The sequence below is a fragment of the Marmota monax genome, unplaced genomic scaffold, assembly GCF_021218885.2.
Source record: "Marmota monax isolate L192 unplaced genomic scaffold, Marmota_monax_Labrador192_F-V1.1 WCK01_AAM20220418_F8-fsc00021, whole genome shotgun sequence".
In the NCBI taxonomy this organism is placed as follows: Eukaryota; Metazoa; Chordata; class Mammalia; order Rodentia; family Sciuridae; genus Marmota; species Marmota monax.
Genome location: NW_026695228.1, coordinates 27226103 through 27254035, shown reverse-complemented (window position 1 = coordinate 27254035; position 27933 = coordinate 27226103). Strand labels below are relative to the sequence as shown.

Genomic DNA, 27933 nt, shown 5'->3' with positions numbered 1-27933 from the left:
TCTTGGAGAATACTCCGTAATATTAGCGGTTATTTTGAATTGTCGCATGGGGGCGGTGGGAGGGAGAGGTCCCAGGCCCTCTGGCAAAATCCAAAAATAACAAGAAAAAAATAAGTTTGCAGAAAATATGATTACACTGAAAACACAAAGGAATAAACTATTAGAGTCTAGCATGGTATTCAGATAAGTTAATGAATTAAGGAACCACAAAGACCCACAAAGAGAGAACGGAAAAGCCCTGCCACGCATCAATGTGAAGAATCAACGGGCTCTGCGGCTGTGGGCGGAGTCGGCACGGGCCTGGCCCCGCCCCCAGCCCCACCCCCAGGCCTGGCTCTCACTTCGCCCTCGGCCGCCTCGCCCGGTTCTGCCTCCTGCAACGAACCGACCCGTGTGTCAGCCTCATCCTTCCCGGAGAGGAAGTTAGAATGTCCGCGCCTGGCCGGCCGACGTGGCTCGACGTGGCTGATGCCTGAGGAACCCCCTTGAAGGCCGAAGCCTGAAAGCGGAAGTGACGTCAGCGGGCGCCGGCCCCGCAGTGTAGTGTCAAGTGCCTTCCTCATGGTGCACCTCTCCCCGCCTTGGGTGGATTCTGCGTGCGGGGTCTCCCAGTGGTGGCAGCGGACCCCCGTAAAGGGACCAGGCCGGCTTCGCTGGCGTGTCTAGGGCCGCGCATCCTTCCCGGCTCTCGGGTCCGAGAGGCGCCGGTGGCGCTGGGTCAGGAAGTGTCGCCGGGGCGCGCCCTCCGGGTGCTTTCTTCCGCGGCTCTCCTCTTTTCCAAAGCCTGCAAAGCAGTCTTTCCGAAATTGTTTCCCAGAGGGAAGAGAATTTCCGCGATTTAGTAACGTTGGCTCCAGACTCAGTGCCCACTCTCCTGACGGATTGGCATTCTGGCGAGTTCAGGTCAGTATTGGGCACAAGTTGGTTCACAAGAGCCTCTACTTCTTTCTTAAAAGAATGTTTTATCTGAGAGTTTGGCATTGTCTTTGACGGTATTTAGTTTATACATGACATTCGGATAGAAAGATAATGTAGATTTTTAGGTGTCTAGGGTGTGACTACTTCTATGCAGATACAGGTTTTCTTACTGGAAAAACCTGTATCTGCATAAACATAGGTTTCTCTTCCGAAGTTCCAAAGCTTGTACGTCCCCACAGAACTTCAAAACGGGGGCCGCCAGGAAAAAGAGATGGAAGGTTTATTAGTGGTGCTAGAATAATTGAATTCATTACAGCATGTGTTGTTTTGTTCAGGTTATTCTGTGGTGGTAGGAATTGAACACCGGGCTTTGAAGGTAAACCCTCTACCCCACCTCCTGTATGCATGCATGTTTTTTCCCTCACATTTTTCTTTCAAAAAATACGAATTAACATATGTAATAAATATAGTGGCAGATGTACCAATTTTGAGCATTGTGCATGTTTGCCCACTTTTCAGGAAATTAAGAACATTTTTTGGTAAATTATCATTTGAATATAAATTATCGTTGAATATAAATTGAGAACATGAAACTTTTCCTTTAAATACTCGGGAATGCATCTTCTAAAGATAAGGGCATCGCCTTACTAAAACCACAATACTGTTTCAAGTAACAAAGTTAAAAAGGATAATGTCGGGCTGGGGATGTGGCTCAAGCGGTAGCGCGCTCGCCTGGCATGCGTGGAGCCCGGGTTCCATCCTCAGCACCACATACCAACAAAGATGTTGTGTCCGCCAAAAACTAAAAAATAAATATTAAAATTCTCTCTCTCTCTCTCTCTCTCTCAAAAAAAAAAAATGATAATGACATCTAGGCAGGCGCAGTGGCCCACGCGGTAACCCAGCGGCTCGGTTGGCGAAGGCAGGAGGATAGTGAGTCCAAAGCCGAGAGCTCAGCACCGGCGAGTCACTGAGCAACTCAGTGAGACCCTGTCTCTAAATGAAATACAAAATAGGCTGGGCATGTGGCTCAGTGGTTGAATGCCCCTGAGTTCAATCCCCAGTACCAAAAAATAAAATAATAATAATGTCATCTAAAGTTTGTTTTGATGAGGATTGAACCCAGTGCCTCCTGTGCTGGGCAAGCACTCTACCACTGAGCTGCAACCCCAGCTCCCTCAGTTCTATTTTAATCACTTAATGTCCATGGTTATTCTTCCAGGTACTGACAACATGTCTCTTAAAAACAGAATAGTTATCTTCAAAAAAGGGATAATTGTGAGGGCTGTAACTCTGGTAGAATGCTTGCCTAGCATTCTTTGGGCTTTGTTATATCCTCGGCATTGGGAAAAAGAGAGAGAGAGAGAGCGCACAGAGTTGCTTACAAGTACCAAAGGTCTGTTGTGTGATTCTCCTGTTGGTGCTTGCTAGAGGCTTCCAATAGTTTACACTGTTTACCCATGGACACTTTGAGGATTATTGGGTCTGCCTGATAATGTGGACCAGGTGCTTGAGAGGCTTGTACTGTACCTTTAACTTGCTCTTGTCTCTATTTGAAACTGAAAGCCTTAAGATATGTTAAAATTCATTCAAGTTTTGAAATGTTGCATCCAGAATTCAAAAGGTCTATAGAGTATTACACCCCTTTATTTTGCCTGGTAGTTTGTATGAAGTGCAATCTTTTGGAGTGGAATCTTTGAGGGATGTCTTTACAAGATCCAGACCACTGAACACCTACAAACTTTCATTTGCAATGTCAAGTTCTCTGGGGACTATGTTATTAGAAAGAATGGGGATTTGATATAGCCTAGGGGCTATCTGATTTAGGTCCCCCCCCCCCCCCGTATACTGTAGAGTCAATGCTGGAGCAGTCACTCTATCTTGTTTAGTTCATTTAGGGGGAACCCTGGGGGCTAGAGAATGCGGTTGTGAAGTCAGCTCCCTAGCATGTGTCTTTTGAAAAGAGGTGCTGCATAATCTCCCTCATGTCATTTATCACCATAGGGAAATAAAGTGTCACATCTCCCCTGGCCTGAAATGTCTTCCTAGTAAAATGAGACTGTTGTCTTTTCCTGGTGGGCAGCATAGTTTATCGTCCCTTCTGTTGGCTCTAGGTAGAAAGGACTACTCTGACATTGTATGGCAATTGTGTGTCTGTATGTAGAGTGTGTTGGATTATATGGGGTTTCATGCTAGAGTGGACTAATTTACTGACATATGAGTAAGAATTGTGGTCAGCTCTGGGTTCTCATGCGCTCTCTCTCTCTCTCTCTCTCTTTTTTAGGCTTTCTTCTGTCTAGGGGCCCAGTCTGCCTTCTTCAAGAAAAGATTAAGACAGAAAGGATGGTGGCAGACTGTCTGACAAATTGTTATCAGGTATGCAGACACCATGTCTCACAAAATGACCAGCTTGTCTTTACAGGTAGGCATATTTTTAGACAGATATGTCTTCAAAGTTTCTTAAATCAAGTAGAGACAAACTCAAGGACTCAGTCTCCAGCTGAATTTCTAGAGTGGAGCCTCTGGTATTGGTGAAGTGTTGCCTAAAAATCATCCCATTATTTCAGTAATTATGAATTAATCTTCACACTTATGTTGCTGAGGCTGGCCTTGAAAGTGCAATCCTCCTGCCCCAGCCTCCCAAGAAGCAGGGATTACAGGCTCAAGTGTGGTACTGATATGGACACCAAGGCCTCAAACATGCTAGTCAAGTGCTCTGCTGCTGAAGTACATTCCCAGCCTCCAGGAATGTACTTTAATAGTACAAAATAAGAAAAGGACTTGTATTCTGGTTGTGGTGAGATCAGTTCAGGTGCCAGAAGAGCCATTAAAGCCACATGACTGAGGGATATCAACCTTAAATTGAGTGTAGATAGAGAAAAAAGTTCCTAGGACCACGAAAGCCTTGGTAGACAATGGAAGCCTCAGATCCCTGTGTAGGCACTGGTCTCAATTCCTCTTTCTGTAGTGAACATTGGTGGAAATGTTGCTATTTTACTTGTTACTCAGGTTTGCTTGCATGCATGTGTGTAATGTTTTAGGACCTGGTGACTTTTTTTTTTAAGAACTTGGTGACCTTTGAGGATGTGGCTGTGGACTTCACCCAAGAGGAATGGATTCTATTGGATCAAATGCACAGAGACCTGTACAGAGATGTGATGCTAGAGAACTACCGGAACCTGGCCTCAGTAGGTAAGACTGCCATCATTCCTTGTAGCTTAGGGAAGATGGGTGTTCTGTACTTGCTGTGCTGCAGCATCAGTGATGTCAACTCTGACTATGTTGGGAAATAACAGGGGCATAGTCTCTTCCCTAGTATAGTGGTCCACCTTTATTCTAAGGTGTATATTCTAGGACGCCCCCAATGGATGTCTGGAAATGTTCGTCGAACTGAACAGTTTCAATCAAGTTTTGAGGTGCAACAACAAAAGCAACATGAATTTCTTTTTTCTTCTGTATAGTTTCACAGATTGAAGATTTTTTTCTTATTGTAGATATTAGCAGCCTAAGCATATATATTTTTTTCCTTTTTAAATCAAGAACTTTCAACTTTCACTTAAATATAGCACTTTATGTTTTCTCTTTGGCATTTTCAAATTGGCAGCATCACTACTGTTCTCTTTGGGTCTGTTTTTAAGTAAAATAAGGATTACTTGAACACAAGCAATGTTATACTGTGATAATCAACCATAAGTGAGACAGCTACTAAATGACTTAATGGTCAGGAAACATATAGAGTGTGGATATGATGGATAAAGGGATGATTCATATCCCCTGTAGGACAGAGTAGGATAGCATGAGATTTTATCAAGCTACTCAAAATGGTGTGCAATTTAAAACTAGTGAATATTTTTCTGGAAATTTATATTTCATATGTTTAGATAGGATGGATTGTAAGAAACCATAAAAGTAAAACTATAGGGGGGACTACTGTACATTTTAATACATATTGGTGGTTATCAAAATGTGAGTCCAAGAAGAATATTGTTGCCATCACCCCATGGGAAATAAAAATTATTTTTTATTTCCAGCTCAGTGGTAGAGCACTTGCCTAACATGCACAAGGTACTGAGATTCAATCACCAGGACTACCCCCATAAAAGTGAAATGTAAATTACCAGTTTCTTCTTTTGACCTATTGAATCAGAAACTCCAGGTAGATACCTGTCATGTGAGTTTTAACAAGCCACCCACATGAATCTGATGCAGTGTCATGTGAGAATCACTGGGGTAATTTTTGTTTCACTATATTTTCTATTTGAATCAAGGTGTTAGTGTTTGGGTTTCAGGGTTCAAAGATCTTTTGGGGGCATAGAAAGAGATGATATTTTCATGCTTAGCCCTTTTATGATTCCCTACATCTGTTAGAAATATAGTTCCTGAATCATAATGTTTTATGATCTTTTATCTGAAACTCTTTCATGAATGTATCTTTCCCTGTATACAGGATGTGAGCCCATTAAACCTAGTCTCATCTACTGGTTGGAACAAGAAGAGGATCTGTGGACAGTGCAGAGTGGAGATCTCCAAGGTGAGTGTTTGTGAATAACAGTCCCCATCAAGGACACATAGTGTATTTGGGAGTGTTAAGGAGGACTTTTTAATATGCACTTGATATCAGACATTTCAGGTCATTTCTCTGAGAAGGTAAGAAAGTAAAGAACTTCTCATATGCTCACTTTCTGTCTATTCAGACTTTCCTGTGATCTCACAAAAATGACCTTTTTTTATTATTTTGTTATATGGTTTATGTCCAGATTTTTGCTCCTTTTTATGCCTAATAATATTTTTTGTTGTTAACCATCAGTTTTATTTTTCAAAGAATTAATTTTGAATAAATGTCTAAAACTGTGATTCACATCTTTAGCTGTCACCAAAGTTTTAACCTAGTTCAAAATGGTCAAACTTTTCTTTTCTTTTTTTTTTTTAAACCTTAACCCTTATTTATTTATGTTTTTGTGGTGCTGAGGATCAAACCCAGTGCCTCACACATGCTGGGCAGGCACTCTACCACTGAACCACAACCCCAGCTCCAGACTTTTCTTTCTTTTTAACCAGTTTTAAATTGATAACAAATATAAATGAGCCCTATTATTTTTAACTCCTAAGTCTACCATTTCTGCTCCAAACTTTAATTTTATTTTTCTGTTTATCTTCAGAATGGAAAATACTACTTAACACCAAAGAGGCAACACTTCAGCAGGATTTTTTGAGGGGACAGACTTCCAGTGGGATACAAACAGTAAGATTAACATGGATATTTGTTGTTTTCCACTCAGAGAACATTGCCAATTCCCTTATAGAAAATAAGTAGCATTCACCTAGGAAGGAGTATATTCTGAAGGTGATGAATTTGAATTTTTAACATGTCCCAAACCTGTCTGTCATAAAACCTATTCCTTCAGAGATCCCATAAGTACATAGTCCCACATGTGTAACTAGAGATTGACTTTTAAGGCAGTATTGTGAATATTTTTGGGGGAGGGGGGAATGGTCTAAAGAGTGAATCCTGGTCCTGTGCAAGCTAGGCCAACACTACCCTGAGCTACATTCCCAGCCTTTTTTTTAAGTGTCAAGACAGGGTCTTGCTAAGTTGCCCAGGTTGCCCTTGAACTTAACAATCCTCCTGCCTTAGCCCCTGAGTATCTATGATTCTAGGTGAATGCCACTCTGCTGGCTCAATTTTGTAAATATCTTTTTTTTTTTTTTTTTTAGGTAGAGGGGGTACCAGGGATTGAACTCAGGGGCACTCAACGTCTGAGCCACATCCCTAGTCCTCTTGTATTTTATGTAGAGAAAGGGTCTCACTGAGTTGCTTAGTGCCTTGCTGTAGCTGAGGCTGGCTTTGAATTTACAATCCCCCTGCCTCAGGCTCCTCAGCCACTGGGATTACAGGCACATACCACCTCACCTGGCCTCAATTTTGTAAATATCTAAACAGTTGTTTTAAGATTAGAGCAGATGGCAGAAGGTTCTGGCACTATTGTTCCATAATTCAATTTAAAAGAAATCATGCCAGGAACTGTAAGAATGTCATGAAGATGTTAAAAATCATAATCATCCTCTAAATAAATATATTATCATTGTTCATTGTTTTACAGAGAAAAGGCAATAGAATCGGTGAATTCTAATATTAACAAGGGAGATTAATATCAAAAGATTGGGAATTTCTTTATAGAAAATCAACATAAATGAGAGATTTTTGAGTAGCATTCACCCAGTAGGGAGATACTCTGAATATGATGAATTTAGGATTTTATCCTAAATTTAGCTCAAAACATGAGGCAGAGTTTCACTAATACACATTCCTACACATGTAACTGGGCACTGAGGTTCCTAAAGGAACTTCATAAAAATATAGAGTAGTCATTTCCAAGAGTAGACTGGATGTCACAGGATCCTTGAAATTGGGTTCCTTCATTCAGCTTGAAGTTTACAGAGCAGGGAATGTTTGCATGTAATCAAAGTGGTAAGGATAATAATCATAATAATACTGTTTCTGTCTGCAGATAGGTAAGAATTAATAAGTCTGAAAAGTCTTTTAACCATCATTCATCCCTTCATCAACAGGCAGGACACCACAGTGCAGGGGAACTTTGTGACTATATGCAGTGTGGAGAAATCTTCAGTGAACACTCATATTTCAAGACTCACATGAAAACTCAAAATACAAGGAATGCAGGGCATTTTACTCACTCTACAAGTCCTGCCGTGCCTGTTCAAATGCGCACAATGAAAAACAATGCATGTAAGGTTTGTGGAAAAGTCTTCAGACGTTCTTCAAACCTTAATAGGCACATGCGAACCCATACTGGGGAGAAACCCTTTAAATGTAAGGAATGTAGGAAGCCCTTCACTACTTACTCACGGCTAATGGAACATTTTAGAATTCATACTGGAGAAAAACCCTATAAATGTAAGGAATGTGGAAAAGCCTTCACTAAGCGCTCAGGCCTTACCACACATGAACCAACACATGCTTCAGAGAAGCCCTATGAATGTAACGAATGTGGGAAAGCCTTCGCTTCATCCTCACGCCTTGCTCAACATGTAAGAACTCACAGTGGCGAGAGACCCTATATATGTAAGGAATGTGGAAGAGCCTTTCTCACTTCCTCATATCTACGTAACCACATAAGAAGAACTCACAGTGGGGAGAAACCCTATATATGTAGGGAATGTGGAAAAGCCTTCCATTCTTCCTCATACCTACGTAGACATGTAAGAACTCACAGTGGTGAGAGACCCTATATTTGTAAAGAGTGTGGAAAAGCCTTCCTTAATTCTTCATACCTACATAATCATGTAAGAAAAACTCATAGTGGAGAGATACCCTTTATATGTGGTGAATGTGGTAAAGTCTTTCATGCTTCCTCATACCTACGTAGACATGTAAGAACTCACAGTGGAGAGAGACCCTATATATGTAAGGAATGTGGGAAAGCCTTCCTCAATTCCTCATACCTACGTAAACATCTAATCATTCACACTGGAAAGAAACCCTATGAATGTAAGGAATGTGGGAAAGCCTACAATAGATGCAATCTATTACTTGACCATTTAAAAACTCACATGGTGGAAAAGCCATTTGAATGTAATGTATGTGGAAAATCCTTTCAGTATTTCTCTTATCTTACTAAGCACATTCGTATTCACACAGGAGTAAAACCCTATAAGTGTAAGTACTGTGGGAAAGCCTTCACCACTTCTTCAAGCCGAACTGAGCATGTAAGAACTCACACTGGGGAAAGGCCTTATGAATGTAAGGAATGTGGGAAATCCTTCAGTTCATCCTCAAACCTAATTCATCATGTGAAAATTCACACAACAGAGAAACCCTTTAAGTGTCAGGAATGTGGGAAAGCCTACAGTAAGTTTTACCTACTAACTGAACATTTAATAACTCACACTGAAAAGAAACCCTTTCAATGGGAGGAATACAAAAAAATCCCTTAAGATTCTTCACATTGTAAGGAAGGAAATATAAAATATTTCACTAATTCCCAGAAAGTTACTAAATGTGAGACTTTGCAATAGAAGGAAGAACTCCTGATGTAAAATATATGGGAAGGTTGTAGTTCTGTAAATATGTTGGTCTTCACTTGTGTCATCATAGTGGAGAAAACTTTAGAAGGAAAGGACTGTTGGAAAGTCAACCTTTAGCAAACATGATTCAGATCCAAGAGAAATTTAATATAGGGGTTTGGGAATTATGTCCCCTTAACTTGAAATCTAGTGTACCAACAGACACCACTGTCTGAATGGTTCTGGTTTATTTCGAACATTTGTGATTCTACCTTGATCATTCTGGAGTGATATGTCTTTCCTTTCCTCCATAGCAACACTATTTCATTTCAGTCATTTCAGTTGCTACAACTTCTGGATAGCCACCAGGTGAAAAGTGGGCCTTTGGGATACAAACAATACTATTTTAGCAGTATAGAATCTTTCCTAGGTTTCTCATGTTTTTTTTTTTTTTTTTTTTTGTACCAGGGATTGAACTCAGGTGTTTAACAGGGTCTCACTGAATTGCTTAGGACCTTGCTAAATTGCTGAGGTTGGCTTTGACTTGTGATTTTCCTGCCTCAGCTTTCTGAGCTGCTGGGACAGGCACGCATGACCATACCTGGCTTGTCATGCTCTTAAACATGCTAAATCCTGGGATTTAGTACTGTGAGAAAGCCTTTTTCACTTTAACACATTTAATGTTGTTAAATGCCCTTGTTCTCTTATACCTGATCCTTTCAGATAAAAGATGAGAGTGCAAGAAAAGTGAGTAGAGAAAGGACAAGTGATAAATAATTACTAGTGTGAGAGACCTCAATTTCATGACCATGCAGAGAGAGAGAGACCCCTTGAACCCCTTGAGAATGGAAGTTCCTGTAACATTGGCATTGCAGGGAGTGAGGGAGAGGCCTCAGTGTTGTCTTTAATCTGTGCATCCATTACACAGCCTGCAAAGCACTTATGAATGCCTGAGTTAGCAACAGCTTGGACTGGCAGTACAAACTGCTTCTGGATTTGTCCTTTGATGCACATGGAAACAGAAAAACTGAACATAACTGGTATCATGTTCTACTGTGCTCGAAACCATCATGGTTCTGAATTGGCCCTTGGGTACAGCCTCTCAGACCAGCACAATCAGGTTTCAGCTTGAGTGATCCAAATTTAAAGTTTGAGCAACTTTGGGTTCTATCATGTGTTGCCATCAGAACTCAGCCCCTTGATGGCTGCCATCAGGGCTGCAGCCCTTTCTTTGGCTTTTAATCCAGCCAGTGCAGAGGTATTCCAAATCATGCTAAACAATAAATCCTGAACAGAAGAGACCTGTGCACTTTCATGTTCCATGTGTTTCTTGTGAGGAGTGGTAATGAAATGGTTCTCTTGTGGGTGTGATTATTACTGTTAAGCCCAACTATTATTGCCATTACCTGTTGGCAGTGACAATAAAGGTGATCACATCAATCTGGGCTGCCTTGTGTGGATGGTTATGGCTCATGAATTTGCCTTAGATGCCATCCTTACTGTCTGAAATGAGACCTATAGGTCCCTCTGGAACTTGTTCACAGTTGCCTGCTGATGAGCACATGTAGGTGATGGGTGAAGTCACTAGTGCAGTTTGGCCTCGTCCTTCCCCTTGTCTCCAAGTGACAGTATCATTAATAAATGACAGTATAGTGTTCACAGCCCAGACATTGCCCTGCCTGAGAAACTCACTGCTGGTGACCTTGCCACTGGAGAGGACTTCCTCCTGTGCACTAAAGATGAGTTCAAATTCACCAGAACCTTCTTTGTAGCAATATCTGTGCGCTAGTGCTCCTCAGGTACAAATTGCACATAAAACATTTGCTTTTTCTTACTTTGATATTTGGGGTTTGATTGTGTGCCCGAGCTTGCTGTCAGCTTAGCCTGTGATCCTGGTATAATGTCAGCCAAAACATACAGCTCTATACCCCATACCTTTAGGAAAATCTGATAGAAGTTACTGCTACCTCTTAGAGAGGTTACTACCTACATTTCTGAAAGTTGACAAAACTTTTTCTGGTTTCCCAGGAGGCAGCTGCTGTCAATTAATGCAGTGACACCAAAGGGGAGTCCACTATCTTCCCAGTTAATTCTGCTGATCATGTTTTCCATGTTGATCTGACTCCTTCCCCTTGGTTTCAAAACCATTTTTCTCTACTTAGAATTTGCTAATGTTTAAATTCATATCCTCACAACAGTATAATTCCAGGCCTTCCATCTTGATCACTGTCAAATTCATACTATTATACGTTTTACAATCTGCAGAAAAAATTATTGATCTTACAACATTTCAGGTCTGTTTTCTTGAATAATGCCATAGTTATCTGAGAACTTTGTTGTGGCCAGGCCCACAAGTACTGTACATACTTATTACAAGTACTGCAATATTTCACCTTTTCTTTCTTTCCTTTCTTTGTCCTTTTTTTTTTAAAACCCCTTCCCTCCCTTCTGATTGAACCAGGGGTGATCTCACTGAGCTACATCACTAATCTTTTTTTATTTTTATTTTGAGACAGTCTTGCTAGATTGCTGAGGCTAGCCTCAAACTTACAAATCCTGTCCCAGCCTCCAGAATTACTACCATGCCTGGCATTTTTCTCCTTATCAGTGAAAAATCTCTTGACGTTGTCCCAGAGTTGTTTAGTGTAACATCAGACCATCTGAGGATCAATTGTGTTACTCATGTATTGTATTTCCTGTATATTGGGATGTACTGAAATTCTGGGGGTCTGGGCAGAGACTGCACCTCCCAGTGTGCTAAGTTATTCCTCAAGATAGTAAACAACATACGTGGAGGCATGTATTTCATATTCAAACCAACCATCAAAAGGCCAAATTCTCAGCTACTTGCTTTGTCTAACTAATATATAAAGTCAGTATTTCCCCTTCCAAAAATCAACACAGGGAAAGGCTCAAGACAAATAGTAATATTTCCTATGCCTTTACCCATGAGAATTATTCAAACTTGATCCTAAACTTTTTCATGCCCTGCTTTGCCTTTGTGGTGGAAATTCCAATAAATGCTGAGGCAGATGCTTTCTTCTTGCTTATCTGTCTCCTGACCAACTCTCTCTCTTCCCCTTGTAGGCCTGTGCGGCCTCTGCTGTGCCCTTTTTGTTAGTACTAGGAGTAAAAAACATAGTCACTGGAGCCTCTTTCTGTACTCAGTCATCTTTATGAATCCACAAACTTAAATCAATCATTTCTTGGCCTTTCTTCATAGATTTTAATACCCGTGTACATATCTCACAGCAAGATGTTACCTTTCTTAGGTAAATTTTGCACTGCGTGAGAGCTGTATATACTAGGCTGGTATTGTCTATGTCACTAAACTATATCCTCAACCTTTGTAATTTTTTTATTACAACATTGCAGGAGGGGAAAAAAAGATTATAGGAGTTTACATCTTATGTGTTTTCCCCTTTCTGATGGTGTCTTATAGATTTCTTCATTTTGTCCTACCCAAGTGTCTCCATTCCTTTATGTTTTTCAGAAATTTAAGACCTTAAATATGTTCCATTACCTTGTCTTCCACATTTTGTAATTCTGATTTCAAATTTATATACTAAATGCATACCATTTTGGTCATTTTTCTCCCTATGGACATGAGATTATCATAGCTCCTCTATTTCTGGCAAACAACATACATGGAGGCAAGTATTTCATATTCAAACCAACCATCAAAAGGCCAGTGAGGGAGGTGGATTCACAGTGAGAGAAAAGAGCTAAATGCCATTTTCCCCCCTCCATTTACATGTCCCCAACATCTGACAACTCTATGGTGGCTATGAGACATAGCATAGACCTTTACAAAAAAGACTGAGATGATCATCCTCCACCCTCAATGTAGGCCAGCTTGTAATAGAGAGAATAAATAGCATGGAAAAGGCCTTTGAAATGAAATTCATATTGAAACCACAACTATAGAATGCTTACTTAAATTTGCATTTTTTCCTTTTTTTTTTTTTTTTTGGTAGTGCTGAGAATCTGTGTTGTTGAGAATAAAAACATGGGGATTTCAAATTATAAACAAGACATTTACAAAAGAAAGGTTTAAGGCTGATGTGACTTCTGTGATTGTTAGGTTCTACTTTCCAGTTCAATGGTAAAATATTTCATGAAGACTGAGAAGAGGGCTGGGGATGTGGCTCAAGCGGTAGCATGCTCGCCTGGCATGCGTGCGGCCCGGGTTCCATCCTCAGCACCACATACAAACAAAGATGTGTCTGCCAAAACTAAAAAATAAATATTAAAAAAATTCTCTCTCTCTCTCTCTCTCTCTCTCTCTCTCTCTCTCTCTCTCTAAAAAAAAGACTGAGAAGATAAATATTTTACATTTATACATATATTTTATATATGTATATTTTAATCACTGAGAAGGATACAATGAAATTGGTTTTTTAAAAGGTAAATGAAAACAGTACTTAAGAAATAGTTAACCCAGAGCTGGGGTTGTAGGTCAGTGGTAGAGCACTTGCCTAGCATGTGAGGCACTGGGTTTAATCCTCAGCACCACATATAAATAAATAAATAAATAAAGTTTAAAAAATTTTTCAAAATCTCATAAAAAATAGTTAACCCAAAAGAACAGTAAAAAGAGGAAACTGGATAATGAGAAAGGAGACCATAGAGATAATAATATAGTAGAACTGAATCTCAACATACTCAGACACATTAAATGTAATTGAAAGGATGCACCCCATTTTGCCTGTGCTATCCCAGAGCAGCAGATCTCCACATACCTGGCATCTAGGGAGAAAAGCTGAGCACTGAAGGAGCAGAGCAATGGTGGCCATGCTGGGCTGAGGCTGCTGCATCTGGCATTGCTCCTACCCATGCAGATTTATTCAAATTAAAACAGCTGTTGTGACGATTTCAAATAACTCCTCTCAGTGTACCTTTGCTGCCCTAATTTCACCACCAAGAGGTATCAGTGCCGTGCTGTCTACCATCAGTGTCTTCACAGTCCTCGCGCTCTGTTCTACCTCTTTACTGTTAAAGAGACTTAGGCCAAGAACCATCTCTGCTTCCCCATCCTTTAATTCCAATCCAGATGGCAACTACAAGTCCAGTCTGACAAGGACATCAAATACAGTAACTCCAAATCTTATTTTATTGACATAGAAAAATGTTGAGAATTATAAAATTTGATTGGTTTGAAGAATGTAAAGAATTTTTTTTATTTAATTATTTATTTATTTGGCGGACACAATATCTTTGTTTGTATGTGGTGCTGAGATTCGAACCCAGGCCACACGCATGCCAGGCGAGCGCGCTACCGCTTGAGCCACATCCCCAGCCCGAATGTAAAGAATTTGACAGATGATGGATGCCAATATTAAATCTGTTGAAGTTTTATGTATAAGATGAGGAGAAACAACATCCAAACCTAAGATATGGCTTCCTCAAATGTGGCTTAAGAAATATGGACACTTAGGGACTGGATGTGCCTCAGTGGTAGAGCATTTGCCTAGCACATGTGAGGTGCTGGGTTCAATCCTCAGCACCACATAAAACATAAATGAATAAAATAAAGGTATTGGGCTGGGGCTGGGGCTGGGGCAGTGGCAGAGCACTTGCCTAGTATGTGTGAGACACTGGGGTTGATCTTTAATACCACATAAAAATAAATAAAGGCATTCTGTCCATCTGTAACTATAAAAAATAAAAATAAATAAAATAAAGGTATTGTGTCCATCTATAACTAAAAAATTAATAAAAGAGAAATATGGACACTTAAAATTCTACCTTGAAAATAAGAATAGATTTTATTATTAGCGATAAAAGATGGGGTGTGGAATAGAGATTCAGTTTTCATTCAGTTAATTAAATCTGTAAGGTCATAAACCAGGTAATATAAAGAGCTTTCATGACTCCACTTATATGTACATTAGAAGGAACTTTCAGATTTTACTATAAATCCTCAATGTAATTTGAGCAGTACTAATTTAATGCCAATATATAAATAAAGTTTCACATAGTTATGGTTTCACTATTCTCTTGGGAACTGAACTCATTTTCCTCTGTGGGTTTGGATTTGACATACATTTTTGGTTTTTTAAAATTTTATTTATTTATTTTTTTATCCTGGGCATTGAAGCCAAGGTGTTCTATCACCAAGCTACATCCCTATCCCTTTTTAAAATTTTGAGACAATGTTTCACTAAGTTGCTGAGGCTAGCCTTGAACTTGCAATCCTCCTGCCTCAGCCTCTCAAGTAGCTAGAATTACAGGCATACATCATCAAGTCTTAGAGAGTCTACATTTAATATCATACAAAATACACTTCAGAGCAAAGAAAATCACCAGGTAATATAAAGAGCTTTCATGACCAAAGGAAAAGAAGAGCCTAACAGAATGTTGATACTGTAATAATATATCAATTCACTGAAAAGTATCTTAAATGTACGGACATCTAACAATAGAGCTTCATAATACATGAAGGAAAAAGAGATACATTGGTGGGGGGGAAGCAGACATCCATATAAAATCTCTTCCATCAATAATAAACAGAATAGTAGGGGCTGAGGATATAACTCAATTTGTAGGGTGCTTGCCTCACATGCGCAAGGCCCTGGGATCAATCCCCAGCAACACCCCAAAATAAATTAAACAATAGTAGAGAGCATGAGCAGGGTTTTTTAAAAAATGTGAATAAATATTTATCAAAAGGATCACATTGACATCTGTAAAATGTGATATAGCAACAGTTAAATATAATTACTTTCACATGTACATGGAACATTCTCCAACAATGTACATATCCTGGGGCATTAAAGAAACTGTAAAACAAAGTGTATTATTTGACCATGATGAAGTTAGACTAGAAATTAAGAACAGAACAGAAAAGGGCTGAGATGTAGCTCAGTGGTACAGCACTTGTCTAGAATGTGCAAGGCCCTGGATTCAATCCTCAGTACTTGAAAAGAAATTAATAAATTTGCCAGGCACAGTGTCATACACCCAGAATCTCAGTGGCTCAGGAGTCTGAGGCAGGAGGATCACAAGTTCAAAGCCAGCCTCAGCAACTTAGTGAGGCCCTAAGCAAAAAAAAAAAAAAAAAAAAAAAAAAATAGGGCTGGGGATATGGCTCTGTGGTCAAGTGCCTCTGACTTCAATCCCCTGTACCCCCACCCCCACCCCCCCCCAAAAAAAATCACATCACTTCACTAGGATGACTAAAACGAAATGTAAATGTTAGAAAGGCTGTGGAGACACTGGAAATTTCATACACTTCCTGCAGTAATGGAAAATGCTTCAGCCATTTTGGAAAATAGCCTGGGAGTTCTGCACATTTAAAAACATACAGTTTCTAATTGACCCAGCAATTCCACTCCTTGGAATATCCCTAAAAGCTCAAGTATATATAAAAAGATATTGGTAAATTTTTATAGCCGCATTATGTATGAGGTCCCAAAAGTCCAAACAAATGTCTATGAACTGATGAATGGATAAATTATATCCACACAACAGAATATCATCCAGCAATAAAAGGGAAAGAAATACACTATATCCCAGATGAACCCTGAAAGAAATGCTGTGTAAAAGAAACTATTGGTCAAAGATTGTATGATTTTGTTACATGAAATTTCTACAAAAGGCAGATCTATAATTAGTAGCTTTGTGGTTGTTCAGAGATTAAGGGAGTAAGAAAATGGCTGTAAGAGAAAGGGTTCTAAAATTGTGCTGACTGCAAATCTCTGTGAATATACTAAAAAATAAATTTTACAGTTTCAAATGCATTGTTTATGGTAAGCAATAGTTTAAGCTATTCTGTAAATTGAGTAAAAGGGAAAATCATGATAGTACCAACCTAATTGTGACCATGAAGAATTCAATGTCTGTGAAGCATATAGACTAGTAGTAGGCAACAAACGTTAGCTACCATTATATTTTTAGCACTATTGATATAAAACTTTTGGGAACAAAGGGGTGGCTTGGTGGTAAAGTATATGCTTAGCATTCAGGAGGCCATGTATCCAGCACCAAAAGAAAAGAAAACGACTCAATTTAAAAAAAAAAGGAGTAAAAATAATATAATATTGGGCTGGGGTTGTAGCTCAGTGGTTGAGCACTTGCCTCGCATGTGTGAGGCACTGGGTTTGATCCTCAGCACCACATTAAAAAATAAATGAAACAAAGATATTGTGTCCACCTACAACTAAAATAATAATAATAATAATAATAATAATAATAATAATAATATGATATTGATATTAGTGTGAGTAAATACATTACTAGCATAGAATGTCTAGAAACTGACAAAAGTATGTATAGGAATTATTGTTTATTCAAGGTGGGATTTCATCAATAGGTCAGGGACAGTTTCTTAATAAGTGGTACTCCAATAACTGGCCATCCTTCTAGAGGAAGATATATTGGATCCACTATCCCACAATGCATGCCAAAATATATTAATTCTTTTTTGCAGTGTTGGAAATCAAAGCCACAGACTCTTGAATACTAGGCACTCTACCACTGAGCTACAGCCCCAATCCCAAGATACAAATCTTTCATAAAGAAGTATCTTTCAAAAGAAAATTTGAGTTGTGTGTAGTGGTGCATGCCTGCAATTCCAGCTACTTAGGAGGCTGATGCAGGAAAATCACAAGTTTGAGGTCAGCCTGGGCAACTTAGCAAGACCTTGACTCAAAATAAAAAGGATGGGGGATTAGAGCTTAGTGGTAGAGTCCCCCTAGGTTTAATCTCCAGTACTTAAAAAAAAAATCAAAGGAAACTTTGATAATCTATATATAATCAATTTGATTAGACTTTTTCTTTTCTTTTTCTTTTTGTTGTGCTGGGGATCAATCCCCGACAAGCACTCAACCACTGAGTTATGTCCCCAATAACAAGATTTAAGGATGACAAGACTTAAGGCAAGTTATTACATTCAAATTATAGAAAAACAATCTCTTGGACTGTGTAAAACATAAATATTTTATACATCAATAGTTGCACATTAAAGAAGAATTTAAAATATCACTCTTTGCTGATGACATGACTCTATTTCTAGAGGATCCAAAAAATTCCACCACAAAACTTCTAGAACTAATAAATGAATTCAGCAAAGTAGCAGGATATAAAATCAACACCCATAAATCAAACGCATTCCTATACATCAGCAAAGAATCCACTGAAAGAGAAGTTAGGAAAACCACTCCATTCACAATAGCCTCAAAAAAACAAAACAACAAAACTACAACAAAAACAACAACAACAAAAAAAAAAAACCTGAGAATCAATCTAACAAAAGTGGTAAAGACCTCTACAAAGAAAACTACAAAATCCTAAAGAAAGAAATTGAAGAAGACGTCAGAAGATGGAAAGATCTCCCATGCTCCTGGATAGGCAGAATTAATATTGTCAAAATTGCCATACTACCAAAAGCATTATATAGATTTAATGCAACTCCAATTAAAATCCCAATGACATTCTTCATAGAATTAGAAAAAGCAATCATGAAATTTTTTGGAAAAATAAGAGACCCAGAATAACTAAAGCAATCCTTAGCAAGAAAAGTGAAGCAGGAGGCATCACAATACCAGACTTTAAACTATACTACAAAGCTATAGTAATAAAAATGGCAAGGTACTGGCACCAAAATAGACTTGTAGACCAATGGTACAGAATAGAGACCACAGAGACAAACCCGCATAAATATGGTTATGTCATACTAGACAAAGATGCCAAAAACATTCACTGGAGAAAAGATGGTTTATTCAATAAATGGTGCTGGCATGAAATTAAACCTCTATCTCTCACCCTGCAAAAAAAAATCAACTCAAAGTGGATCAACAAATAGGCACCAGAACAGAGACCCTGTGCCTAATAGAAGAAAATATAGGTCTAAATCTTCACCACATTGGCCTAGGATCTGACTTCCTTAACAAGACTCCTAAAGCACAAGAAGTAAAATCGAGAATCAGTTAATAAGATGGATTCAAATTTCAAAAAACTTAACCAAAAAACCAAATAGCCCAATCAATAAATGGGCTAAGGAACTGAACAGACATTTCACAGAAGAAGAAATACAATTGATCAACAAATATATGAAAAAGTGTTCAACACCTCTAGCAATTAGAGAAATGCAAATCAAAACTAAGATTTCATCTCACTCCTGTCAGAATGGCAATCATCAAGAATACAGGCAACAGTAAATGTTGGTGAGGATGTGGGGGAAAATGTACACTCATACATTACTGGTGGCACTGCAAATCGGGTACAACCACTACAGAAAACAGTATGGAGATTCCTTAGAAAATTGGGAATGGAACCACCATTTGACCCAGCTATCCCACTCCTTGTTTTATACCCAAAGGACTTAAAGTCAGCATACTATATTGACACAGCCACCTCAATGTTTATAGCAGCTCAATTCACAATAGCTAGACTATGGAACCAACCTAGGTGTCCCTCAATAGATGAATGAATAAAGAAAATGTGGTATATATACTCAATGGAATATGACTCAGCTTTAAAGAAGAGTAAGGTTATGGCATTTGCCAGTAAATGGTTGGAGTTGGAGAATATCATACTAAGTGAAATAAGCCAATCTCACAAAACCAAAGGACAAGTGTTTTCTCTAATATGCAGATGCTAATTCACAATATGGTGGCAGGGGGCACTAGGGAAGTGTGGTGAGCCGTGTCTGTAGACCGTTGCCACCATTAGAAGATGGCGCCGGTCTCCGTTGTGGATCTTGGTAAACAACTCCTTATTAGGGAGAATTGGCGCGCTGTCCCTCAATACCCTATGAGAAAACCCCGCGTGGAAGCTTTGGATTGGTCTTGAGTAAGCTTTATTAGGCTGTGTGTGGGTGCGCGGGAGAGAGCGCGCTTGAGAGAAGACTAAGAATTAAGGCCTGAATAAACCGCTGAAAGAAGAATCCTGTGTCGTGTCTTCCTTGCTGGCGAGGGGGTCGCGACAGTTGGTGGCCCGCACGGGGAACCGAATACCTCTCAATCCCAGGATCCAGAACTTTCAGCGGTCAGGGTGGTGCACCGGTAAGTTCCCAGGTAAGTGGGAATCCGCGGAAAAATTAGCGGGTCGCTCCTCTGTAAGAAGAGAGAGCGGGGACTTTTTGGACTTTCGCTTTATTTCTTTGCTTTCGCTTTCTGCATTAACGCCATGGGCGCCTCTGCTTCTAGCCCTATTCTGTTAGCCCTGGATGGACTGCTACGATCTAAAGGTTTAAAAGTTAAACAGAGTACTTTGCAGATGTTCTTAAAACAAATAGATCTAGAGGCCCCGTGGTTTGCTTACTCGGGCAGTCTCACGACCCCCAGCTGGGAAAAACTAGGCAGGGATTTAGATTTTGCACACGAACAAGGGACCCTCGAAGGTGGGGTGATTCCCTTATGGAAGTTAGTAAGGGGTTGTTTATCTGACAGTAGATGTCAGGATGCCCTAACCAAAGGACAGGAGGTTCTTGAACAATTGCATGAGGAGAGGTCCGAGGGAGCTGAGAGTATTAAGAGTGGGGGGAGTGATAGAGATGATAAACGTTCAAGCCAGCCAAAGACTAGACTTTATCCAGATTTGACTGAATTGAAAGCCTTTGAGGAAGACAGTAGCTCAGACAATGAGGAAGTATTGGAATTGCTATCACGGAAAGCTAGAGAGAAAAAAGGAAAAGGTGTGACTAAAGGGCGAGGTGATCCCCGTAAGGCTGTCTACACAGAACATAAGTACCAAAAGACAGATGTGGGACATGAGGAAGAGGGGGAGGAAATTTTGGAGATTCCTCCTGATCCTCCACCCTATCCTAACCCAGGACTCAATAGGACGTTTCATGCACAAACATGGAGAAAGGTTCATTCGGACATGGGTCTAGCATTCCCTGTGTTTCAAGATGCCAATCGGGGGCGATATCATGAACCCCTTGACTTTAATATTGTCAAGACATTGGCTGAATCAGTCCGAACCTATGGTGTGGATGCTGCATTTACACTTACCCAGGTGGAGGGCCTTTCTCGTTTTTGCATGACTCCGTCTGATTGGGCGAGCCTGGTGCGCGCCTGTGTTTCTCCAGGAAAGTATCTGGATTGGAGAGCATTTATGTTAGAGGGGGCAGTAGAGCAGGCGGCCCAAAACCATGCGGCGGGACGCCCTGCCTGGGATAAGGACATGCTTTTGGGACAGGGCAGATTTGCCAATCAACAAACAGGGTACCCACCGGAAGTATATGAGCAAATCAACAACATCTGCATCCGAGCCTGGAAGTCCTTGCCTAACAGAGGGGAAGTATCTGGTAATCTAACTAAGATCATCCAAGGTCCCATAGAGCCTTTTTCTGACTTTGTGGCTCGGATGGTAGATGCAGCGGGGAAAATATTCGGGGACCCTGATAGAGCTATGCCTTTGATCAAACAACTTGTTTTTGAACAATGTACTAAGGAATGAAAAGCAGCTATAACCCCATATAAAAACAAAGGAATAGAGGCATGGATGAAAGTCTGTAGGGAAATAGGTGGGCCCCTTACTAATGCAGGGTTGGCTGCTGCCGTTCTCCAGCTAACCCGAAAACCACCCCCTCATACAGGAAAGTGCTTTAGATGTGGCCAGGAGGGACATTTTAAGCGTGATTGTCCCCGAACATGTCAGTTACAGGACAAAAAAGGGTCATCCTCAATTGTTCGACAGCCGGGACTATGTCCTCGTTGCAAGAAGGGTAAACATTGGGCTAATGAATGCAGGTCAGTCAAGGACATTCATGGACAGCCAATATCAGATAGACAGGTGCCAAAAAACGGCCGGAGGGGCCCTCGACCTCAGGGCCCGCAAATATATGGGGCAATGGAGAATGGGATCATGGAGAGCGAAACATGGCCATCTCTACGACATCCCAAAGATCGCGGAGAACCACTACAGGTGCCGCGGGACTGGACCTCTGTTCCGCCTCCAGACTCGTATTAACACCTAAAATGGGAGTCCAATTGGTGGAAACTGACTTTAAAGGGCCTTTGCCACCTGGTACTGTAGGGTTGTTAATTGGGCGTGCTTCTTCCGCTTTACAAGGTCTTTACATTTTCCCTGGAATTATTAATCCGGATACAATAGGAACAGTAAAGGTTATGGTAGAAGTTCCAAAAGGTATTGTGTCCATCTCCCCAGGAGACCGGATTGCTCAATTGTTAATTCTACCCAGTCTACATACCCGTTTTCCTGCTGGCTCCCATTTGAGATTAAATGATAAGATTGGGACAATGGTGGGGGGGGGGATTGTGCATTTTTGTCCTTAGAAATGGATGACCGTCCCACATTAAAATTAACTATAGAAGGCAAATCAATTTTAGGATTACTGGATACTGGAGCAGATCGTAGCATAATAGCAATGAAGGACTGGTCAAAGGGGTGGCCGGTGCAACTCTCGGATCAATCGCTGAGGGGTTTAGGATATGCTCAAGCTCCACAAGTCAGCTGTAGACATCTATCATGGAAAGATTCTGAAGGACATTCTGGCATTTTTCAACCATGTGTACTTGATCTCCCAATCTCCCTATGGGGACGTGATCTTATGAAGGACATGGGGTTTCAACTTAGTAATGAATACTCAGCAGTTGCCCAAAAGATAATGCAAGACATGGGATATAGACCAGGTCTTGGACTAGGTAAAAATTTACAGGGACGTAGACATCCCGTACAATCAATACCAAAACTTAACAGACATGGGTTGGGTTTTTCTTAGGGGCCACTGAGGATCAAGTGCCCATTACCTGGAAGTCAGGGGAGCCAGTATGGGTGCCTCAGTGGCCACTCTCCTCTGAGAAACTGACTGCAGCACATGTTTTAATTCAAGAACAGTTAAAGTTAGGACATATAAGGCCATCCACTTCTCCTTGGAATACACCCATCTTTGTTATTAAAAAAAAGACTGGAAAATGGCGGTTGCTGCACGATCTATGGGCTATTAATGCTCAAATGCAACTCATGGGATCTATTCAGAGAGGGTTGCCTTTGCTTTCTACTATCCCTAAAAATTGGCCAGTGATATGTATAGACATTAAAGATTGTTTCTTTTCCATCCCATTGCATCCTCTAGATTCAGAACGTTTTGCTTTCACTTTGCCTTCGTGTAATCACGAGGAGCCTGATCAGAGGTTTGAATGGGTGGTTCTGCCGCAGGGCATGGCAAATAGTCCTACCATGTGTCAAATGTTTGTCGGTGCGACTATTGCTCCACTCAGACAAAAATATCCATCATTAAGGTGTGTACATTATATGGATGATATTTTGTTAGCAGCAAAGACCCAATGTATGTTGGAGGCCGCTTATACTGACTTAGTACATTTGCTACAGCTAAAAAACTTGTTTATTTCACCTGATAAGGTACAGATAGGGGACTCCATTAATTATCTTGGTGCTACTATCTCTTGTAAAGTTATCACACCCCAAAAGATAACTCTGAGGACTGATAAACTACAGACACTAAATGATTTCCAAAAATTATTGGGTGATATAAATTGGATTAGAAGTTACCTACATATTCCCAATGTTGAATTAAAACCTTTGTATGAAATTCTTAAAGGTGATTCAGATCTTACTTCCCCTCTACATTTTACTGAGGAAGCCAGGTCAGTGTTGCTTAAAGTGGAAAAGGCTATACAACATGCTAGCCTTTGTAGGTTTCAAGAGGATAAACCTCTCCAACTATGTGTGCTCGCCACTGTGCGACAACCTACTGGAGTTTTATGGCAAGATGGTCCTTTACTGTGGATACATCCACGTATGTCCCCTGGAAAATCCCTTGAGTATTATCCTGATGCAGTTGCTTCCTTAGCTATGTTAGGGATACAACAAAGTGTACAATTTTTTGGTTTCCCTCCAACGTCTGTGATTGTTCCTTATACATGTCAACAAATTCTGGTCTTATGTGCTAACTTGGATAATTGGGCTATATTACGATGCTCCTTTCCAGGAGAGAGAGATAATCACTATCCATCACATCCTCTTATTACATTTGTTAAGGAACATCCTATCATTTTCCCTAAAATCACTTCTTCTACGCCTATTCCAGGAGCTGCAAATATCTTTACAGATGGATCTAAGACTGGTATTGGAGCTTATGTGATAAATGATCAACCTCCTATCCAACATCAGTTTGCTCCTGGTAACCCACAATGGGTGGAGCTGCAAATTGTCATAAAAGTTTTTGAACAATGTCCATTTCCTTTTAATTTAATCTCAGATTCTGTCTATGTAGTTCAAGCTTTAAAGGTGTTGGAAGCAGTGGGTCCCATACACACATCAGGAGTAATGTCTTCTCTTTTTCTCCATCTTCAAACATTGATTTGGAATCGTTCCGCCTGTTTTTACCCCTTGCATATTCGAGCCCACACAGGTTTACCGGGTGCTCTTTCTGCGGGCAATGCCCAGGCAGATCTTACTACTCGTCCTTCTTGGGTGTTCCCTATTTCCTCCTTAGATCAAGCTAGAAACTTTCATAGTAAGTTTCATATTAATGCACGAGCACTTCAGAAACGCTTTACCATCTCCCGTGCTGATGTGTGATTTTACATCATCCTCCTTCTATAGGTGTAAATCCTCATGGTTTACGGCCTTTAACTATATGGCAAATGGATGTTACTCATGTTCCTGACTTTGGTAAACTTAAATATGTCCATGTATCTGTAGATACTTGTTCTGGCATTATCTATGCTTCCGCTTTGTCTGGGGAAAAAGCTGGAAATGTTATCACACACTGCTTGGAAGCTTGGGCAGCCTGGGGATTACCACAGTCCATTAAGACGGACAATGGTCCAGCATATACTGGGCGACAATTTTCTTCCTTTTGCAGCCAGATGGGGATCCAACTTATCCATGGTTTACCTTACAATCCACAAGGCCAGGGTATTGTAGAGCGCGCTCATAAGACTCTAAAAGAAATGTTACTAAAACAAAAAGGGGGAATTGGCTTAGGCCACTCCCCGAAAGAGCGCCTCTCCCTGGCTCTATTTACTATCAATTTTTTAAATTTGGACATTCAAGGGCGCTCTGCTGCAGATAGGCATTGTTCGCCCTCTGCCCCGAATTTTGGGTATGTTAAGTGGAAAGATGTCCTTTCCTGACAATGGTATGGGCCTGATCCCGTGCTGGCATGGGCACGAGGTTCTGTCTGTGTTTTCCCACAGGACCGAGCGGAGCCGGTGTGGATCCCTGAACGACTAAGGAGAAAAGTCTCGAAGACAACTGACCAACAACGGGGGACCCTACAAGAGTCCAACGATGAGACCCTTCATTCTGCTGAGTATCCTGGCCCTATCACAGACGATGATGGTCCAGATGTTACCGATGCAGTGGTGGGCGGTAGCTCGGACATGGCCGATGCCGATGCCAGTCCATAAAAATTCTAGTGTCCTCCCCACTCTTTTTTCTACTTCATGTGAGATGTCTGCCCCTTGTGTCTCCCCTAGAGGAGACGGACAACAGGTTTTCAACCTTTCTCGTGTTAATCTCACGGGAGTTTTCTGCTTCAGTTTCTTGAGAACCCGTTGTATTCGCTTACAGCGCAACAATTTGACCAATTGGGAGGACCCTTTACAGAACAGTAGGGTCTCACTGGGAACCTTGTTTGCGGCGCTTAGCCAAGTGAGTAGTGGGACAACGGAGGGCTCAGGAGAGACTACAAATTCGACCGAAATGAATATCACCACTTTGGCTATAACTTCCCAGGTGTCACTCCCGGTGGCTTTTCCTAACGCTAGTAATGCCACTTATTTTAAGGCCTCTCCTTATTGTACCCCGTACTATTCTTTCCCCCCGACATTCACGCCTTGTCAAGATCATTCTTGGGAGAAGCGCAAAGTTGCTGTGGGTTTCTCTCTTTCCCCTTCTCTTAAAAGGTATTTGTATAATTCTTCCAAGGATAATTCCACTACAGGAACAGGCTGGTCTTGGTTTCAATGGTTGATTTCCAATGAAAAGGGGGCCACAGCCGATGTCTCTGCTCTGGCTCAATTGAGAGGAGTCCAGAGCTGGCTGTTTAATGTGTCTGGCTCTGTACAGGACACTGCTAATGGTAGGAGGTTTAAAAACATTTCATACAATTCTCAGGTGTCCAATGCTACACTGCCCTCTGCAGCAGTCTGCCTTCATTCTCCGTTTCTGTTCCTTTTGACCAATGATACCAATACTACAGGATCGGAAATGATTGACTGTTCTAATTGTACATGTGTCTTGTCTGAGTGTTGGAATGGATCCTGGAGCACGGCAGTTGTTATGAAGGTCCCGACTTTCGTCCCGATTCCGGTTACTGCAGATCCGGACTCCTTCCGTATTATTGAGGTGCTCAGGAGCCGTAGGGACTTTGGAATCACGGCAGCTATTGTAACAGCGGTTGCAGTGTCTGCTGCTGCAGCGGTCACTGCTGGAGTGGCCATGGCTAGTCAAGTGCAGACTGCGGCCACGGTTAATCAGGTCATCCAACAAACTTCCAACATTTTAGAGTCTCAAAGTAAAATCAATCAACATATTTTATCAGGAATTTTGGCCGTTAATCAAAGGGTGGATCTCCTCCAAGCTCAGATTGAGGAACTGTCAGACCTAGTACATTTGGGTTGTGTTGATCATCGTGCACATCTATGTATAACATCTCTCAGATTTAATGATTCCAGGAATACCTCTCAAATTATTGGACAGTACCTGGCCGGAAACTGGTCCATGGAAGCAGAGAAGTTGATCCAGACCCAACTGACACAAATTGCCATGTTGAACAACACTCGTGTGGACCCTGTGACATTGGGCCAATTTACAAATTGGCTGTCTTCTGCTTTTTCTTTCTTTAAGGAATGGGTGGGAGTAGGCATTTTTGGAGCGATGTGTTGTTTTGGGGTTGTCCTTTGTGGCTTTTCTGTCGCCTAAGAGCTCGCCATAGCCAAGAAAAGGCTATGATCGTCCAGGCCTTTGCAGCCCTAGAGAATGGTATCTCTCCACAAGTTTGGCTTGCGCAACTTAAGCAATAATTTCCTGGGTTTTGGCCATTGCACCCCAAGTTATCTTTGACATTGCACTGGGATTGGCATGCCCTCCTCTTCCTGCTTTCCCAGTTATGGAAGGCCCATGCACTCTGCAGGCCTTGTTGCCATTGCACGCAGGTGGGCTTCCATGCTGGTGCTGCACTTTATGCTTTGGACCCTTCGTTTTCTCAGGGGCTGAGAGATGGTGTTGCCACTTCCAACCTCATAGTCACTGACCGGCTACTTGTAAAATCCCCTTCCTTTTTGCTGTCATCACGATGCAGGATGCGAGGCAAGGCACTGCACTTGAGTGATCCGGTCTCCGGACCTCAAGGGAAGCATGTCCTATTGCATACGGGTTTGGCGTCCACGCCCCGTCCCACGAAAAAAGGCGTCAGCTGATATGGTGTCAGATCTAAGGAAGGCGCCTCCTTGGGACTGAGCCATACATTGCAGCCATGTTTGCACAGTGGGATAGGACCTCTACTTTTGCCTGCATCGTTTTTTAAGAAATAAGGGGGAACTGTGGTGAGCCGTGTCTGTAGACCGTTGCCGCCATTAGAAGATGGCGCCGGTCTCCGTTGTGGATCTTGGTAAACAACTCCTTATTAGGGAGAATTGGCGCGCTATCCCTCAATACCCTATGAGAAAACCCCGCGTGGCAGCTTTGGATTGGACTTGAGTAAGCTTTATTAGGCTGTGTGTGGGTGCGCGGGAGAGAGCGCGCTTGAGAGAAGACTAAGAATTAAGGCCTGAATAAACCGCTGAAAGAAGAATCCTGTGTCGTGTCTTCCTTTGCTGGCGAGGGGGTCGCGACAGGGAAGAATAGCACTACCTTAGATTAGGTAAAGGGAAGTGATGGGAGGGGAGGGGATGGGATATGGGGAAGGAAAGATAGTATAATGAAGCATACATTATTACTATATATTTGTGACTGCATGACCAATATGATTCTGCAGCTTGTACACTCAGAAAAATGAGAAATTATATCCCAATTATGTATGATATATAAAAGTACATAAATGCATCCTAC

The 27933-nt window shown here is 41.1% G+C and overlaps 1 protein-coding gene across 1 annotated transcript in view; it reads left to right on the top strand.

Annotated features, from left to right (window-relative positions):
• Nucleotides 1–340: 340 nt before the first annotated feature.
• Nucleotides 341–27933, top strand: part of LOC124087735 (zinc finger protein 778) — a 44055-nt gene continuing 16462 nt past the window's right edge. The window contains exons 1-7 of the mRNA XM_058576596.1: nt 341–903; nt 3203–3294; nt 3960–4110; nt 5366–5449; nt 6078–6160; nt 7489–8862; nt 9667–9690. Of these exons, the coding sequence (XP_058432579.1) occupies nt 3262–3294; nt 3960–4110; nt 5366–5449; nt 6078–6160; nt 7489–8862; nt 9667–9690 (1749 nt within the window). The 5' untranslated portion in view covers nt 341–903; nt 3203–3261. The remainder of the gene's footprint in view (nt 904–3202; nt 3295–3959; nt 4111–5365; nt 5450–6077; nt 6161–7488; nt 8863–9666; nt 9691–27933) is intronic.